Raw genomic sequence first — 18,950 nt, 5'->3', positions numbered from 1 at the left:
AAAATTCCTCAACTTTGCTCCACTGTTTGTTGTTGCCGTTGCTCAGAGCAAATACATACAAAGCATCAATAATGAAGAGACACCCTACGGGAAAGAGTCGTTCCCTCTGACCCAACCTTGACCCTCGCGCCAACTCTTGAGAGCAGATCAAACTACAGGTTGGGACCACGTCAGCTTGTGATTTGCCACCAAGGATGCGTTTGTCACTCGGCGCTCGCTGAGGTTCGGTCAAGCGGATGACTGTCGCCTGTCAATCAATCAGCACATCCCATTAGAAGCATCAAGAGGGTCCCGCCTGGGGCTTTGTCCTCTTCAGGGGTGACATTATTACATATGTTATACTACGCGCAGCTGTGTGTGGGCGAAAACGTAAGATGTGTGAAATAACCTTTTTCAAGTGTGAAAGGGGAACTTCAAGGTTAAGTGAGTGAATCCCTGAAGGCAAACAAGATTGCAGGGATTTACTTTTTTCTCTCCCATAAACAAAACTTGTTCACAGTGCAGCAGTAGCAGAAAATTAGGTTTAAAAAAAATTAAAAAAAAACTGATAAAAAGATGCGTAACCGCATACAGAATAAGATCATTACATTCTTTAAATGTTTCAATTTGTGAAAGACAATCAGCCGTTGATTTGAAAAGTGTTTGTTGCCTAAATAACGTCCAAAAAACGTGTGAAGCGCAGATGTGGCTGTGCGGTTTCGATTTACATCAGTTAAGAGTTCAGTTCTGCTTGCGGACGGCGCCGCGGTCTTGCGTTCATCACGCGGCTCGTTTCATTTCGGGCAGCGAGCGATGGAGGCCAGTCAGCTGGTCAAACGTTTCCCGTAACACGCGTTTCAGGCACGGAATCGGAGAGATGTCGGTTATGTTCCAGCCCTCAAATAATGATATTAATAATAATAATAATAATAACTTGACTAAGTGCAATTTCTGCAGAAGTTGCATGGGAATGCTGGAAGCTGAATGCTTATGAAGGAAATTGAAATAATTTCCCACAATAATAATAATAATAATAACTTTTTACTTGACTTCCCATTTTGTATCATTATTGAAAACAATCCATATTTTTTTCTATTTGTTTTTTGGGATTGTCCGTCTTTGTGTTAGCTCGCAGGCTCTGACTATTTGCACCTTATCTCAGCACAGACTAAATATATTTTCAATGAATCGCTATCAACTTAAAAATGCAATTGCGTGACTTTGTGGTCTACTTCTCTATACAAACAGAAACAAACAAAAACTTATTGCAAAATAATTCCCTCCTATTCGCCTTTTTCTGAATCTTCTGAAAATGTTTTCCTTCGCAAACAGCCCTCCGCAGGTAAATGCATATGTGGGAAACACTGCAGCTTCACTGAGACGATCAATGGCGTCATTGATCAGACCTACGAAGAAGGACATCAAAGCTGATGACTAAATGTGCATAAAATGCAAACTCGGGGCGGATCCAATCCGATTGGTGTATGGTCTACTTTTGTGACCGTTCGCGTCACGGTAGGCTCAATGACAAGTTGCCAGGGGGGTCTTAATATGGACCCACATTTGTTGCGGTGAAAGTGAGGCCTTGAAGGTGAAAGGTTAGGAGGGAGAAGGGGGGATGACAGCATGATGAAGGAGAAGCAAACCCACTTGTTGGGAGTGCTGCTAATTTGGAAAGGGCGGGGGGGGGGGCAAGAGAGGTTTTGCTATTCCTTTCCCGATCATGTTCAAGACCAACAGGGACTGCGAAAAAGAAGAAATCCAAACAAACACCAGCTCAGATATTTCACAAAAGTTAAGGATAAATGTTTGGTCAAAATTCTGGAGTCTTCTATCCGCAATTCAGTCAATTTCATTTCCATGGCCAGGCCTGACTTTCTTTCTTTTCGGAATCGTTCTCAACCCTTCAGTCATTCGAGGTGCAGCTGCCGGGTTCTAATTGGTCCCGTTGGGCCCTGCGAAGGCTGGCGGCGGCGGCTGAGGAATACACTGATCGCAACCAGGAGAGCCGGGCCAGGCATCTGTTAGAAGCTGACACCGGCCCACAGACCATGGCAGAGGCTTGTTGCAAACGCACAGAGGGACACAATATGCAATATGTACCCTTCAAGGTCCTTCAAAGGCTCATCAGATCAGATTATGTTCAAGAGCACGTCTGGAATAACAACATTAACCTCAACACTTGTTGCGCTCATTTGACAAATTAAAAGCTGATGTCACTTCACTCATTTGCTCCCAAAAACATATAAATACATTCGATTTTAAATAGGACCATGTTCCCAAAGACGTTTTTATACGTTTTTTGTTTTGTTTTTCGTTTTATTCTACAGCATACAGAAGGCTTTAGTGCCGCCTCTGACCTGAAGAGGTCACTTAAAGCAATAGTAGTTATTACAAAAAAACAGCCAGCAGGTGGCAGCAGAGTATAAGAGATCAAGCAGGCCAGGTTGCAAAAAAGCTCCCCACAGTTTTCAACAGATTTGTAAATAATGATGAAACTTATGCTAATTTCTGCAAAACAGATAGAAATAAACCTTTCTCTCCTGATGAAAGAAGAGACTCTTATGTTTCTTTTGGTAGGTTCCATGTTTTACAGCAAAAGAACACAATATTCTGTGGTGGGCCTTGAAAATCTGTCAAAATCCAGTAAAAAAAAAAAAAAAGCCCGTAGCGAAGGTGGTTGCTTCTGTGAAAATGGCTGACAGTGATTGAGTTAAGGAGCAAAGATGGAAAATCCTAGACTTGAAGTTTGTCAACAATTGAGGAAAGATTTGGAACAGAATATACTGAGATGTACAGAAGCACCTTGAGTTACGAGTTGACTTCAGTGACTGAGCTCATAACTCCATTTACATCAATGCATTCGTACATCAAATCAATTTCCCCCCCAAACATTGAGATTCCATGAATCTGTTACAGCCCACCCAAAAAGTAACTTTTGTTTCAGAAAATTTCACAACATTGCTTCAAGAAAATGTCGATAAATAAACTGATTTCATAAAGTGTTTCGACAAAATGACATTCTCAGCAGTACGGGCTCGTCGTTTTTGCAGCAAGACCACAGCAAGGAACTTTGAATACAGCGACTATTGTGACATCCCTAATTATCACGTGGTTTTTTTCTATCAACGTCATCTGGCGGGCCAATTTTGACCCACGGGCCAGACATTGCCGACCCCTGACCTACGGGTTATAGGTCACAATAAAGGTGGAAGTTTTGACAGGATGTACACTGCATCTTGGTCTGACAAAAAACAAAAACGTGGCATTTGACCTTTTAATTTAAGAAATAGGGATGCACGATAATATCGGTGGCCGATAATTATCGGCAATTATCGGCCAATTTCACGTCATACAGTTAAACCAGAAAATATAGTAGAACTTGAAAGGATATTTGTATTCAAGTGAATTTTGCAAACAATTATCGGCTGACTTATCGGTTATTGACATCGGCATTATCTAAATTATTGGTTTATCTGTATCGGTTGAAAATAGCATTATCGTAAAAAGAAATGTGCAAAAAGGACAACATCTGTGTCAAAGCGTACTTGTGTAAATGCTAAAGGCCCAACAATTTGAGCATGTGAGATTGTATTTGGTAATTTGGCCGTTTTCCAAATGACTTTTTTATCCATAATTAAAAAACATTTTTTATATCTACGTCTGTACGGCGAAAGATGACTGCCGCTTTTCTTGCCACGCCATTTATCAAACATGACACCCATGACACGACTGCCATGTGTTCTCAAATAATTAGCACAGCTTGTCGTGTTGGGTTTCTGATTTATTCAGACAGCATATCGCATGTGTTGCTTCTTTGGATCCCAAGAAAATATTTACCTCCTAAACAGGGAAGCAGTCACAGTAAATTCTGGCTCGGGTTTCATAGTATCACTTTCAACACATGCGTCGCGCACGAGCGCACGGCACTCGGAGGGAAGTCGAAAGATCAGAAAACGTACAATTTCAAAAATTCTGACACCGCCAATAAAGTTTTACATTAGCATCTACAATTCTGAAGTTGATTCAACAATTTGGGAAGGAACAGACTTGAAGGGCCAACAAGTGGAAGTTGAAGGAACGATGACAGTTTAATGAGAGTGGAGCGAGGAAGACATGGCAGACATGTTGTCAGTGCAGCGGTCCGAGCACTTTCACAAATATATATATATATATATCGACAGACAAATATACAAGAAACATACACTGCAGTAACGCACGACACGGTTGGACTTCACGACGCCACGTGCGACTTCAACGCACGCCTCGCACTCAAAAGTTCTGTGTTCAAATCTCAACTCTGACCTTTCTGTGTGGAGATCCGATTTTTGTTTCCTGTGCTTGTTTAGTGGTGTGCTAAAACAAAAAAAATGAACACGGGAATATGCTTCTTTACAAGGTATCGGTACGGAGAATCGAGATTCGCACATTTATGATAAAGTTTCTCAACACATACTGTATGATTGTTCACGTTTCATAAATATGTAAAGAAAATCATTTCAAATGAATATCTGAAAATCTAACTCATAAACTTAAAAGAGCAAACAACGCTGGAGCTGTCAAAATGTATTGATTAATCGACAAGTAACCGATTATCAAATTCATTGACAACTATTTTAATAATGGAGTTATCGTTTGGAGCCATTTTTTATTGAAAATGGTCCAAATGCTCTGATTTCAGCATCTAACAACAGTAATTGTTTCACTGATTTCTGTAGTCCTTCGTGAAAGAAGACTTGATTATTTTTTGCGTTTCATCAAAATAAGACATTTACAAACATGTTTTTACGTTTTACAAAACAATGACCAAACCAAACATCAATCCCCCTTTTATGAATCACTATCTGAATACGGAGTACGAAATAAACACCAATCATTGGTTGACAAATAGTAATGAGGGGGAAAAATGATTTTGTAATAATACACTTCACTGCAAAATTCAAACGATTCCAATTCGTCGATTAATCGATAGAATAATCACTAGATTAATCAATTCTAAAAATATTTGATAGTGACAGCACCACAATTTTTTGGGAGTGTGACGTTATCAGGGGTGTCAAATCCAGGTCCAGAAAGTAAAAACCCTTCCACAGTTTGGCTTTAGCCTCAAGTGCTAGTTATCTCGCTAGCTAGCTAGCTAAGCTCGCTAGCGGGTAAACAAGCACTATGGGAGCGAGCTTGCTAACTAGCACTTGAGGCTAAAGCCAAACTGTGGAAGCTGGATTTGCCACCTCTGGACGTTATGATCTCTCTAAGGCACTGCAAATACCCAACGAGGAAGCCGTAAAGTAAGAATAAATACTTGAACGATTGTCAAAAGCGGACGCCGTCAGATGGCAATATTTAATGGCCCCCAAAATCTGCCACAAGGGTCTTATGATGCTCAGCTCAGCAGTTTTCGTCCATGGCTTTAGTAGATAATCTGGCCCGCATGGCTCGGTCCAGCCAATTTCCGAGCGCAGGCGCACCTTGACTTATTACCGCTTTAACTGCTGACTCGAGTATACGTACTGTATACTTGGTGTATCCTTATAAGCTTAAATGCAATAGATAATGGAGCATCTTAAAAAAAAAAGAAAAGAAAGAAAAGACAAGCTCTCCAAGAAGCATTGGAGAAAAGCTAAAGGCAGTCATTGGGGCGAGAAAATAAAGAGCCATTGTTTGCGAGTGCGAGCGGTCATAAGGTTGTTGTTTTTAATGGGCCCATCCGTATGGACCGGGCTCGCCATCATTAGTAATTCAATTTGCTCTTTATTAGCCGCTCTTATCAAAGACACAGACAGCAACAAGCAGCTTTGCGCACTCCGTCTTCCTCTCGGCTCGCCCCAGCGCCACCTTTTCGCTGTCTTGAATTCCCAATCTTTAATTGGAGATGCACGTCTTCCCAGTGCAGGCTAATTAGATTCCACACATGACGGGAAAGTATGAGGGCGGCTTGACAGGGTGGATAAAGTTGGATTAAAGAATCGGAAAGAGCAACCGATAAGACGTGGAGCCATTGGGACAAATAAAGCTTAATGTTAATAGTGATGGCTTTTTTTTTTCTCTCTTTTTTTTTATGTCTTTGGACTCCACTGAGTGTGGAAAATGACGCCTGGACCGCCGGGCGCAGATTGACCGCAGGGTTGCGGGGGCGAGAGGGTGGGGGATGGGATTGTAAAAACAATGATTGCTTTCAATTAGGCGAAGCCTATATTCTCCAGTTCGTTAAAACAATCCAATTTGCAAAATGATAATTATGCATGAGCTCCTCTTTTTATCTGCTGGCGGGAGAGCGGTGGCAAGACGTGATAGCGCCGGCAGCGCCGCTGCAAATTATCTGCTATCTGCACTTGTTCCCCATCACGGCTCAAGTGGCCAATCAATTAACCTCCTTCCTCTGGCCTTTTCCGGAGGCTTGCAGCAACATAACGCAACACCTGCCGCCCTCTACTGGACGAGCAAAGACGGAACCGCTTGCAGGCAAACGGCTGACAGCAGCACTCGCGCTTGCGCTTGGCACTCGTTTTCACCGAACCCGTTTGGATTCTGAACGTCGGGTCGACTTAACGCGCTTCCACATTTGTGACCAGCAATTTTTGAATAGAAAAGTCAAAGGCATAAACGGCCACCGACGCGGGTCTGCTTGAAATTATTTACAGTAACGTATCATTTGCAAACTCGCTCATCTGCGTGATTAAGTATTGCTGAATGAGATTCTATAGTCATGGGGGGGGGGGGGGGGGGGGGTTTGAAGCCATCCTAGACACACGCACAATATAATCTAATATTTTTTTCCCCACGTGACTGGAGGTCTCTTAAGCTTTAGTTTCTTTTACAAACGTTTTTTTTTCTTCTTCAGTAGAAGTTGCAAAAATGAAATAAGCCAAAAGTCATGAGACTTCGAAAATGAAAAAGCCATTTTGCGTCTTCTTTTGCTGTTCTCTTCCTACTGACGTCTTTAAACGTACAATTCAAAGTACAATCAGACATAAGAGTCGTAGAAAATGTGAACTTTTGAGAGTCAGCGCAACTTTCCGTTAGAATTTGCTGCTGTTGACGTACTTTCGTCCATCAACTGACGCGCATAAATACAGAATCAAGCGAAATCACAAAAATAGGATTCTGTAAACGCTAACATTTGTGCTGCCAGCGAGAGTCACAAATTCAACAAAAAGTCACCACCTGAATTAAGAGGAACATTTCTATCAAATAAAAATCCCAGAATTTCAATTGGAAGATCACCAAAGGAGAACAACACAAAGCAAAGTGACAAGAGAACACATTCCAGAACACATTCCAGAACACGCAGCGAGCGCTCGACAACTTCCCAGCCAGAAAAAAAAAAAAGCTGTCGACAAAATGGTTCCGTCAGATTCATCGATCGGAGAAACGCGACGGATCGCGTGACTTACTTGCTCTGGATGACGTCGGAGAAAGTCGTCTCAACTTGTGCCTCCCGAACGATACAAGTTCCTTGCCGGAGGTCCTCCGAGCTCCCGCCGGAAGTCGAGCCAGGTTGTGAACGTGACCTCTTGGAGAGTGTTTGGCGGCCAATGAGAAGCCTCCCTTCAGCGACCCGCTTCCGGCGGGACTTGCAGGGAAACACAAGCACAAGTTGCATTTATGCTGGACAAAAATGGCAATTGCTTTCAAACGATGCTCATCAAATTACAGTTCATATTTCGCCTTTCTGGTCGCTACGGCAGACTTGAACGTTCAAGTTGGCAACAATTTGGAGAAGAAAAGCAAACAACTCTCTGCCATGCCGGATACTTTTGATCAACATGCGAAAAGTCAGACCAACATTCAACGTCACACATTCAGGTTGTTTCTCAAGATGTTGACGATTCTAAATGTTAGAAGCGCAAGTTCAAATCCACCCGCCGTCAACACGCTTGAGGAACGAGGAACGAGGATTGGGGGGTCCCGGGTCAACTCTTCTTGGTCTGGTTTTTTGCCAAATCAATGAACACACGCGCAATCGGCAGAAACTAGCAATTTGTTCTTTCTTTGAAACAGATCGGCCCATTAAAAATCATACGTTAATCAGCCGGCATCACACAGGTGTCATCATTTCCCGCCCGCGGCGTCATCCCACACTTTACCTATTCGCCGACTTCCGAATGATTTTCATCCTGCTGCGAAGCTTGAACGAGTTGGGAGACGACAGGCCGGCGGAACCCTGAGGTACGTTCAAGCAAAGCAGGCCCTTTTTTGCTCCTTTGTTGTTTTTTTCCGATGCCCAGACAAAGGCGGACCTCCGGAGGGCCGCTGCTTCCCGCCCCGCGCCGGGAGACCTGGGACCGGCGGCCTTCCAGTGGTATCGACTCGAGGAAGAACTTGAAGAGGACGCCGCAAATCCCCTTTTCAACTTGCTGGGGGTAAAAGAGCCGGATTTGAACTTCTTCGCCGCTTCTCCCTTTTCCGCAGCTCTCTGATCGTTGGTCAGAGCTTTAGGAGATGTTGACTTTCGAAACGTCTTGCCTTGAACCCCGGCAGAGGAGGAAACCCACTTGTACTTGGATGCCCTGGCGCCCGTGACCACCGGACTAAGTTTGCGTGACTTTTTGCCAGCCGCTCTGCGACCGACGGGAGACGAGAAGGCGCTTGCGCTCGAAACCGAAGCTTTGGCAACGATTGCCGAGTTGACTTTCGCAAGCGAGCCACTCGCTCTGGTTTCCACTTGTTCAAAACTCTGACTCTTAACCCACGTGAACTTTGATTTGGTTTGGCCGCCCGTGGCCCGAATGGACTGAGGCAACGGATGACCTTCGAAAGGTCGTTTCGTCACCTGAGGAGGCGAAGCGTGCGTTGCTGAGCTTGCACCTCGGCCGATCTGTTTCTTATCGTCTGGCCGCCGGGGATCCGTTTTGTCGGCTTGTCGGCTCGTGACAAAAGCTTGACTCTGGAGCTGGCAAATGGCGGCGGTCACCGTGCCGGCTTTGGCCGGAGAGCGGCTTTGTGAAGAAGCCTTGGCTTTTGTAACCGGCAGGACGATCGTTTCTTCAACCGCTCGTTGATGCCTTTGTTGTCGAGTACTTTGTACTAACAAGACGGATTGAGGTACACCCGCCCCCTTTTCACAGCTATCTGTTCTTTCCGTGGCAACATTTCGAACGCCTGCGGTTGCAGTTTGGCGTTGTCCTTTTTTCTCGTGTGGCTCAATCTTCGATGATGGAGCGCAAGGTTTGGATGGGCCACTTTTTTCACCCGTCTGGCTGAGCGGCGATGCACTGTGAGATGAAGCTTCAATGTTTGAATGTTGTTCTCGGGAGGAGGTTGAGACTGTGGACACGGGGTTCTTGTTTTTGAGAGAGTAAGTCTTCTTCCAGCTGCCGTGGCTCGCACGAGCAGACGAGCTGTGTGGGTTGATGGCAGATGCACTTTGGCTCCTCCCACTGGATGTCGTTGACGCGTCTGGAAGCCTTGGCACGTTGCCATGGACACTCTTATGCTTATCGATGAGATCTAAAATGTTGAAAACAAAAATCAATCGATATGAAAACACATAAACTTGAAGAGAACGTTCACTTTTGTTTTCTCTCCATAGCAGCTCCCAATAAAGCAGCAGGACTCGTTGCGTGTCATTTCCAGTCCATCATGAAATGTGAAACCCATCTTGACAAATATGAAATACATATTTGTATTGTAACATTGTAATATGTGTTTTAAAAGCAAAAACAACATATTCAATCACATAGCTTCCCAACTGTCAACATAATAAACTCTTGCTTTCCTTCTGACACTGTCGACAAATGTCCTGTTGATTAGAACATTGTCATGGATGCCAATGTAATAACACATGAAGCACATTTTGGTTAGAACCAGAGACAGCGAAACGTAACTGTTTGTTGGCGGTCGTTCAATCGCGTTACAACTGTAGAACAGCCGTTCAATATCATATTGACAATTTGAGGATAATTATGGCAGACGGACATCGACGGCGCTCAATAAATCACCAGCTAACATTTGTTGACGGATTTCAGTCAGGAAAGCCTGATCGCAACTGGAAGAAGAAACTGAAACTATTTCCCATGCCGACTGTTACAGATAAAGTATATTTCCACAAACATACTTTGTAGAAGATCAATTTGCCGTTTCAACGATTCACGCTGCTCCATGTCTATCTCGCTTGCTTCTTCTTCCTCTTCCTGGTTTACGGTGGTTGCCAACCACATTATCGAACTTTCAGCGCCCCCTTCTGTTCCGGAAGTTGAAAGGACGAATCAAGTGATGTGGGGACAGTGGTGTGTTGTAAAAGCCCCCTTCACGGTCGTCTCTGCATCTGCATAGATGCTTGGACAGAGTAACAGTATTAATCATATTTGTGTTTAATTGAATGCCATTGAAAACATAAAGCACAAACTGGAAAGGCGTAACCATTCCTCATAACGTGTCGTCATCTTTATTGCCGTCCCCTTGATATGACGTCACCGAGGACTTTACATCGTCTCATTTCGGTGTACTTGGTCGTCTGCTGATCTTCTCGTCTCCTTGATGGCTCCAGGATGGCTCAATGGATGGGAGGCGCTATCAAGTAAATAGAGGCGCGAGTACCGAAAAGGTAACTTTCTAAAGAAATGAGATGCAGCTTCCTTTCGAAAGCAACGCAGTTGTGTATCGCTGCGCTGGTAAATGACGACAAGCGACAAGAACACAATTCAGAACAGATCTGGCGTTTCGTTTGACAACTTGTCCGAAAAGTGGCCACGTGAGTCTAAACGATCAAGACCAATCGAATGGAGACAACATAAGAAAGAATTTGGGCGAGCTAAGGTATTTGTAACACATTTGGGCGATCGAAATGAGTGCATGATCAAATTGTCTTTTCCACGAACATCATAGTGAACAAACCGCATAATGTTAGTTAGTTAGCGAGTCAGTGACATAGTTACAACTTAATTTGGCGAACCGGGGGTGTCCTAACGAGTCACTATTTTATTGTTGCGTTGTCATTGTTTGGAAACACATTTTAATCGGAACTAAATGATGAGCTTGTTGGGTTGGAAAAGCTGCTCCTGTTATGCATCAGTCCGATTCCATAAACGCCTTCGCAGCACATATGAGGATGTACAAACCTTTGATTTGGTGCTTCATTTTGAACGGAACCTTCAAAGTTTGCCAGTTGTCATTGCGTTTTGGACTGCTCAGGGACAGTAGCGACATTATGCAGCCTGGTAAGATTTGCGTACTTTCGGTTTCATTACATCGTGGCACATGACAACATTCGTTTGTTGTATACTGGAAAGTAACGCAACACTTTCTCTTCTGCTTATTCCGTTTCCTTTTCTTTTTCTGTTCAGCGTACCCAGGGTCCTGCTTTCACAAGCTCAGGATCATGACGTCATCACGCATCCAGTACTTCATTGCCACTCAAATACCAGAATCCCTTCGCCACTGCAGCGCCGGCTGCATCTGTTACACTTCTGAGCGCCATCAAAGTTTAGGCTCTCACCAAAAACTGCACGTATTAATGCTGGGCTCACTCGCGCCATTGTACTACGAGATGGAAAGGACATTTTTGGAAGAACTGAGTGCCGCCGAGGCCGGGATGCTGCTGGCCCTCGCTGACGACTCCGAAAGGCTCAAGTGGTTCCGGCAGAAAGATGTTCTCCATCGAGCACTGGCGCTTTCTGAGGGCGCTGAAGTCGTTGTGGAAGAAGGAAGCGAGAAGTTGAAGGGTTCCATCCGCTACATTGGGAACTTGCCAAAACCAGCGCCGGAAGAGCCCTTGAAGGCAATATTCTTTGGAATTGAACTGCAGGTATGACCTTCCAAATATGGCTCCTCTCGCCGCCAGCATTCATCATGCAGGTGCAGGAAAAAACGCTTTTCTTTTTGCCACGTTCAAAACGTATGTTGTCCGCCTGCGGTGCAAACATCGACACGTCACAGCCAACTTTGTGCATTTAAGGGCTCTTGGAATTGATTTGGACAAAAGCATGTCATGAGCTCGCTTCGACAAACATCGCCAGCACTTTTGCTAAAGTCAATGTAAAATCCCCTTGACAGGCTAATAGAAAGTTAGCGTTGATTTCTGTTGTTTCAATAACGAAACACAAGATAAGTAACAAAGCAATATAATCGTCATAATATGTGAACATTATTTATATTAATAAAGTTCAATTACGACTTCTTGTACTTTTTATTTACTTATTTTATTTTTTATTCCTTTTTATTACTATTATTATTATAATTATACTGTAAAAAGTCATTTATTTTCTGGTCGTTTCAAATTATACAATGTATTTTAATGTTGACTAAAATATGTCTCGGATTGCTGCTCGAATTTGAACTCGAGACTGAAAAAAAGTTTTTTATTTTTAGTGAATCTGATTTCAGTCTTTGTATTTGTGGATGAAAGTGTTCTGTTTGCATTTGTTGAAGGCGGACGACAAGGGCAAGGGCAATACGGACGGCCGCTACAACAACGAGGCGCTTTTCGCCTGTGATCAAGACTGCGGAGTATTCGCACCTTTTAGCAGAGTGCGGCCGCGTCGTTCCAACAACCCCGAGTCGTCTTCCGGCGGGCAAACGCAAATGCCGGTCGCGGGCGACAGAGTCACCTACTTCATTGAAGACTTCTGCTGCTACGGAATGGTGCTCAACGTCCAGGAGAAGGATGGCAAACATTTCGTGCTCATCTCGACAGTGAGTTGAGCATTTCTCTGTTTTTTTTTTCATCTCTTTTGCCACATGGCCCCAAAGAGGATGTTTTGTGGGAAAATGCCTTTTTTTTTCTTTCTTTTTTTTAAGAGCTCAGTATTGTTCATTCGGAAATGTCATCATCATTGCTCTTTATTTTTTTATTTATTTATTATTATTATTTTTTTTTTTTTGTGTGTGTGGGTGAGTATGTGTGTGCGTGCGTGCGTGCGTGCATGCGTGAATTTGTTAGCTCACCAAAAAACCTATTAGAAAAAATCTCATACCGTTCACCTAAACCGAACACCGCCGTCAGGAGACCAGAGGAAGGACCAAAGAAAACCAAGGAAGGTGAAATCCAGCACCGACCAGACACCCCCCACCAGAACTCCTCCCCAGCCCAAGAAACATCCAGACCCCGACAAATCCCAAAAACATAAAATGCCTTTTTTGATGCTCGTATACAAGTGAATTATTCTCTGCCCAAGAGTTTTCATTGACACGCTTACAAGCGAAGTTCTAAAGACGAAATGTCATTTTTGACTTTTTTTCTTCTGTTTCCAGGACGTCGACGCCACAGGCAAGACGGGCGAGGTTCAAGTCCCACTTCAATTTGTTGTCGTCGGGGAATATCCCGCCGGTTGGAACATACGCGATCAACTTGACACTTTTCATCGCATTTATAGGACGTTTGACCCAAACATTTTTCTCCCCCCCCGAACAGCGTCTGACCTGATTGCCCTTGACGATCCTGCAGTGGAAGAGAAATGTGACATGGGTGCGAACTCACTGGTGGAGGTGTCCTTGGGCACACGCACTTTATATGGCATCATCCGCTGGATCGGGACCCTTCCTGGACGACAGGAAACGATGGCGGGACTTGAACTTGTAATGTGGAAATTGAACGCATTACTTTTGCATTTCTTTTAATTTGCCTTGTGTCACGTGACATGGTTCATACGTTGGTCCTTTTTGTGCAGGAGGAGGACATGGGTGTGAGTGACGGGACCTTCAAAAATGTGTCTTTCTTCCACTGTCCTCCCAAGAGAGCGCTGTTTGTCAAGTACAGCTGTTGCCGCCCCGACGCACGATTCCTGATCGATAGTGACCAAAAAGTGTCGCCGAAGCACAAAGACGCAGGTCAGCGCCATCTTGTTTTGTTTTGTTGCGCTTGACTAGCGCAGATAAAAGATGGCATTCGCGTTGGCTGATGACATCATTGGCTAAGTGGTGCAATTTGCATATGTGGCATGTCAGAGGACAGGGAAGGAAAAAAGGTACTTGGAACTGAATATCGCCCAATCAGAATGCGGATGCGAAATATGGATTACAATTCCTCTGAATGCAAATGCAACTTGACAAATTGAAAAATGTTGCGTGCATTTGACTTCAGAGCGGGAAAGCCAGCAGAAAATGGATCCCGTGGCTCCCGTCAGCACAGATCACGTGGAGCAAATCCTGGTGGGACGAATGAAGGGCATCCAGGGACACTGTAACTCTTGCTACATGGATGCTGCCCTCTTCAGGTCAGCATCGGCATTGTCACCTCAATATCTATTTTCATTTCAGTCATTCCATTTGTAGCGCTTCACATGTTGATGATTTGTGACACTTTCATTCTCTGGATTGACACCAAATAATGTGGAGTTCTTTTTTCTTTTTCTTTTTTTTTGTTGCGGTTGTAGTTTGTTTTCGTGCTCCTCCGTGCTGGACTCCATGTTGTTCAAATCAATACAGCCGCAAGACGCCCCAATTCAGAGAACGCTTCTCAATGATATCGTCAACCCGCTCCGAAGGTGCGCGTCTTCCCAAAAACGTTGAATGTTTTGCGCTTTGAAAGTCGCCGTGAGTTGTCGGGATGCTTTTCAGCGAGGGCTTCGTGGAAGGTCAACACGTCATGAAGCTCCGACAGCAGCTGGAACAACATGGCTACTGTCACACCTTCACCACCGAGGAGAAGGGTGAGTTTCATTTCCGGCGCGTTCCGACCGCCTTTGCGTTTGCGGCTCTTCCCTTTTTTTCTTTTTTTCTCTTTTTTATTTGCAGACCCGGAGGAGTTTCTCACCGTCATCATGCACCACATCCTCGCGCTCGATCCTTTGCTCAAACTGTATGTTTGCGAGTCGACGGCGATAACTTGACGTTGGGAACGCGTCCAACAAGGATGTTTGTCTGTCCAATTGAATTTTAGATCCGCTGCTGGCAAAGTGCAGGAGAGTTTTTGCTACCAGATCTTCCTGGAGCAGAACCACAGCCTGGTGCTTCCGACGGTGCAACAGTTGCTGGAACATTCCTTCCACAGTGCGAGACTCAAACTGGCAGAGGTGCGATCCACCAAAAGAGGACTTTTGGTTTGCTTTTTCCACTTGAATAGTCCACCTTGACCTTGCATTAATCCGTTTCAATTCATTATGACGCGGGTGTCGAGACTTAATGTGTCCCCTGAGCGCTGCTCACGTTGTCCTGCAGATGGCGCTGCTGTGTCGCTTTCCAAAAGACAGCAAATGTCTTTTTTTTTTAATTTTTTTAATTTTTTTATTAAGAGCTCAGTATTGTTCATTCGGAAATGTCATCATCATTGCTCTTTATTTTTTTAAATTTATTTATTTATTTTTTTATTATTATTATTTTTTTGTGTGTGTGCAAAGACAGCAAATGTATTTATTTTTATTATTTTTATTTATTTTTATTAAGAGCTCAGTATTGTTCATTCGGAAATGTCATCATCATTGCTCTTTATTTTTATTTATTTATTTATTTATTTATTTTTTATTATTATTTTTTTTTGTGTGTGTGCAAAGACAGCAAATGTCTTTTTTTTTAAAAAAAAATATTTTTTATTAAGAGCTCAGTATTGTTCATTCGGAAATGTCATCATCATTGCTTTTTATTTTTTATTTTTTTTATTATTATTTTTTTTTTGTGTGTGTGTGCAAAGACAGCAAATGTCTTTTGGGTTCTCCTGGTCAGCCTTTTGTTGTGATTTCAGGCGCCTTCCTGCCTCATTCTTCAGATGCCCCGCTTCGGAAAGACGTTCAAAATGTTTGACAAAATCCTTCCATCCACGCAGTTAGACATCACGCATCTCCTCACTGAAGGTGAGCGCGTACGCACACCGTTCGAACCCGGTCCACAATCGCAGTCCAAACGCAGCGTCGGCGTGTTTCAGGTCCTCAGCAGTGCATACTCTGCGGGAAGCTGGCCCAGGAAGAGTGCAGCGACTGTTTCGAAGAACCCGTTTTCAGCCAGACAGGATGCAAAGTCTTCTGCAGGACGTGCTCGCTTCAGGTCTGCGCGCTCGCCTGGGCTGGGGTCCACATTCCAGCAAGCGGGTTCCGCAACCTGACTTCTGACTTGACGTCCGCTGAACTCGAAAAATGGCATCATTCCGGTCCAGAATAGTTTGCTGATCTGAATTCATCCATCCTGAGCTGTCAAAACGCGTCAAGTTTTTTTCTCCCTTGGATTCGGAGGCACCCATCAAACTTGAATATGGTGTCCCGCAGGGGTCCGTACTTGAACCAGTACTCTTTAGTCTTTCCATGCTTTCCTTAGGAAAACGCTTCGTCGCAAATTCTCTTCGAAACGGATTGAACGGCGTTTCCCTCATCTCGGAGTCAACGTTTTCACATAACCTGCTTGCTGGAAGACATTTGGCATTTGAACACCATGCGGAAGACAATGTTTTGGTTTGTCCATGTTCAATGTGTCTTTAACTCATTTGCTCCCCAAAACATATAAATACCTTCTCGTTTAAATACGACCATGCTCCCAAAGACGTATTTATATGTTTGTTTGTTTTTTATGTTCGAGCATCCAGAAAGTTTTTGATGCAGCCTCTGAAATGAAGAGAATGCTTGAAGCAATGGTATTTTTTTTACAATAACGACCAGCAGGTGGCAGCAGAGTATAAGAGATCAACCAGGGCCATGTTGCAACAAGCTCATTTTGTCAGTGTTTTCAACAGGATTGTGAATAATGATGAAACTTAGCTCTATTCTAATGCTAATTGTTGCAAAACGGAAACAGAGAAATATCTTTTTCTTTTCCTGATAAAAGAAGAGACTAATACTTTTTGGGGATAGCAATAGAACACAATATTGTGTGGGCCTTGCAAAATCAGTCCAAATCCAGTTAAACAGACCGGAGTGAAGGGGGTTGCTTCAGTGTTAATGGCTGCCAGTCAATGAGTTAATAACAGAAGACTCCCTTTTTATAGATTGAAAAAGCAATCAAAGCAGGCTAGCAACGAGTTCAGCGTTGAAAAGAATTGATCATCATTAAAAAAAAAAATTAAAAAAAAGATCCCGTATGAATAAATTGTAAACAAAATGCCTTCCAGGTTCACTCGCACCCTCAGCGGCGCAGCCACCATACAGCGACTCTGGACACACCCCAAGGTTTCATGGCGCACGGGGACGCTCGCGCCCGGACCCGAGACGTCATGGAGCTGTTCGCCGTCCTCTGCATCGAGACCAGCCACTACGTCTCGTTCATCAAATACGGACCCGACGGCCGCGACTGGATCTTCTTCGACAGCATGGCGGACAGACAAGGCGAGCGATTGCCGTGCGCGCCGCGCCTGCCGTCCCTTTTTTGTTTTGCGTTTTGACTCCGTGGCGTGCTGTGCCTCCGCAGGTGGGACGGACGGTTTCAACATCCCGGAAGTGCGGGCGTGTCCCGAGGTGGGCGTGTACCTGGACATGTCTCCGGCCGAACTGGCCAATCACAATCCTCGGGACATGAAAGGCGTTGCCAAACGTCTCTTCTGCGACGCCTACATGTATTTGTACCAGAGTAGCAGCATGTGCCTTTATTGCTGAGCGCAAGACGTCTCATCGAGTTGTCGTCATTGGCCTCTTTTTTTTTTTTTTTAAATGCGCGATTGTTTTTTACGAAGACGCACGGAGAATGTCGCAAATACGATTTTGTCTCTTCCTGCTGTTTTAAGTCTTTTCTAAATGTTCATTTGAATCATTTTGCGCTTGTGAATCCGTCTTGCGTCGTCGTGCCCAAATTCACCAAAGAAGGAAAAACATGACGATTTGTCGGCCGCCGCGTGGAAATCATCTTTGCTTTCCTGCTGAAACCTTTTTTTCATTTTTCATTCATTTGGGTTATGATTCCGGATGTTCTGAAAATGCAGTCGATATGTCAACGATGTCTCTTGTGGATTATTGCAATGTCAATCGCAGATGATCCGTTTGACACTGAAATCTGAATTCCATTTTGTTTTTGTTTGCTGCCCTCGATATTAAAAAGCGCTTCCGAAAATGGATGGATTTTTTTTTTGGGGGGTTCGGTCAAAATATGACTATTTTTAAGAAGGTGATGACAAGTGAGCAGATGTGACTAAAAAAGTCCTCATGGGTCAGAAACTACAAATATTCATGTATCTCCACCTAATTCTCTTTAAAATGCTTAAAATAAACAAATAAATACAATAAAATGCAAGCACTTCAACAATCGATGAATTTCGAGCCGTTTGAATGTCGCTTGAGTTCTGAGAGAGAGAAAACGACATTTTGGACGTTTTGGTGCAAACGGGTCGACTCCGTAGCAAGCAGCATCTCAAGATTTGGACCACAAACGTCCAGGACCTTTTAGAAAGGAAATTCCAATAGCAAATAAGGACATGAACAATTCAATTTTTTTATTTTTTATAAAGCAGAACATTTGCAATTCATTCAGCCTTAACCAAAAAAAAAAAAAAACTTCCATTTAGTCTGCAATTCTTCTCCTGAGCCGCCATCAGACAAAGTTTGCTTGTTTTATTGCTCTTGCTTTCGGAAAGTGGCTTTTAAAAAAAAAATAAAAAATTGATGAGATTAAATTATTTCAATGGGAAATTCGATTACAATGCAATTAAAGAAATTCTATTCCAAGAGATCAAACCATGTCGGCCTGATTGATGTTTTAGGTCAGGTTAGAAAGTGAGCCCGGGTTTTAGTCGGTCTTAAATGCGGGCGGGTTTGTTTTGAGTTCTCCACGTGGCAGCGTGTCGCAACATGATACGTTCGAGGATGTGCGCTTGTTAAACTCGCAAAGCTGCTGTAAACGTTCCCCACCTCACGTCAACATGACATCCTTGAGCTTGCTACGATGAAAAGTGGCAGGCAATGCCAATATTTGGCAGCTTATCCGCCATGTTCGACGTTTCCATTCATTTTTTACAGTACCTAAAAGCGATCTTTGTTTTTCAAGGTGTTTTAAGTTCTTTTGTTTTTAAAAGCGATCACGAACAACGCGTTTTGTTTGAAATGTGCCATATAAAGTAAACAAAGCGGCCTTGCCTGACTTTCCGCGGAGGAGGCGTGATTTGATTTTCATAATCGATCACCGAA

General features: G+C 43.7%; 2 protein-coding genes across 6 annotated transcripts in view; one reads left to right on the top strand and one right to left on the bottom strand.

Moving 5' to 3' along the window:
* zc3h3 (zinc finger CCCH-type containing 3) overlaps positions 1-10,216 on the bottom strand; it is a 30,341-nt gene extending 20,125 nt beyond the window's left edge. For 2 of the 3 annotated variants that reach the window (XM_086088993.1, XM_086088994.1), the window contains exons 1-3: positions 10,037-10,216; positions 8,067-9,429; positions 7,374-7,552 (exon numbers count right to left, since the gene is read on the bottom strand). In XM_086088993.1, coding sequence (XP_085945119.1) covers positions 7,374-7,552; positions 8,067-9,429; positions 10,037-10,139 — 1,645 coding nt within the window. In that variant the 5' untranslated portion in view covers positions 10,140-10,216. The remainder of the gene's footprint in view (positions 1-7,373; positions 7,553-8,066; positions 9,430-10,036) is intronic. The other variant, XM_086088992.1, reaches the window with a different exon arrangement.
* Positions 10,217-10,241: 25 nt separating this feature from the next.
* Positions 10,242-17,995, top strand: cyldl (cylindromatosis (turban tumor syndrome), like). 3 transcript variants are annotated; one of them, XM_086088998.1, is made up of 15 exons: positions 10,248-10,525; positions 11,265-11,725; positions 12,349-12,612; positions 13,171-13,246; positions 13,331-13,494; positions 13,587-13,746; positions 14,000-14,132; positions 14,292-14,402; positions 14,476-14,567; positions 14,653-14,716; positions 14,798-14,930; positions 15,596-15,704; positions 15,776-15,894; positions 16,949-17,162; positions 17,245-17,988. In XM_086088998.1, exons 2-15 carry the CDS (start codon positions 11,300-11,302, stop codon positions 17,427-17,429), a joined length of 2,250 nt encoding a protein of 749 aa, XP_085945124.1. In that variant the 5' UTR covers positions 10,248-10,525; positions 11,265-11,299; the 3' UTR covers positions 17,430-17,988. The 3 variants fall into 3 exon arrangements, with proteins under 3 accessions (XP_085945122.1, XP_085945124.1, XP_085945123.1); XM_086088996.1 differs by having other exon boundaries at positions 10,242-10,525; positions 13,171-13,494; positions 17,245-17,994; XM_086088997.1 differs by lacking the exon at positions 10,248-10,525 and adding an exon at positions 10,567-10,737 and having other exon boundaries at positions 13,171-13,494; positions 17,245-17,995.
* Positions 17,996-18,950: the final 955 nt, after the last annotated feature.

This window comes from Leptonotus elevatus, chromosome 11, assembly GCF_054856555.1.
Source record: "Leptonotus elevatus isolate MCC_2025b chromosome 11, RoL_Lele_1.0, whole genome shotgun sequence".
In the NCBI taxonomy this organism is placed as follows: domain Eukaryota; kingdom Metazoa; phylum Chordata; class Actinopteri; order Syngnathiformes; family Syngnathidae; genus Leptonotus; species Leptonotus elevatus.
Note: the sequence above shows the minus strand (reverse complement) of the source record. Positions and strands in the feature narration are given on the sequence as shown.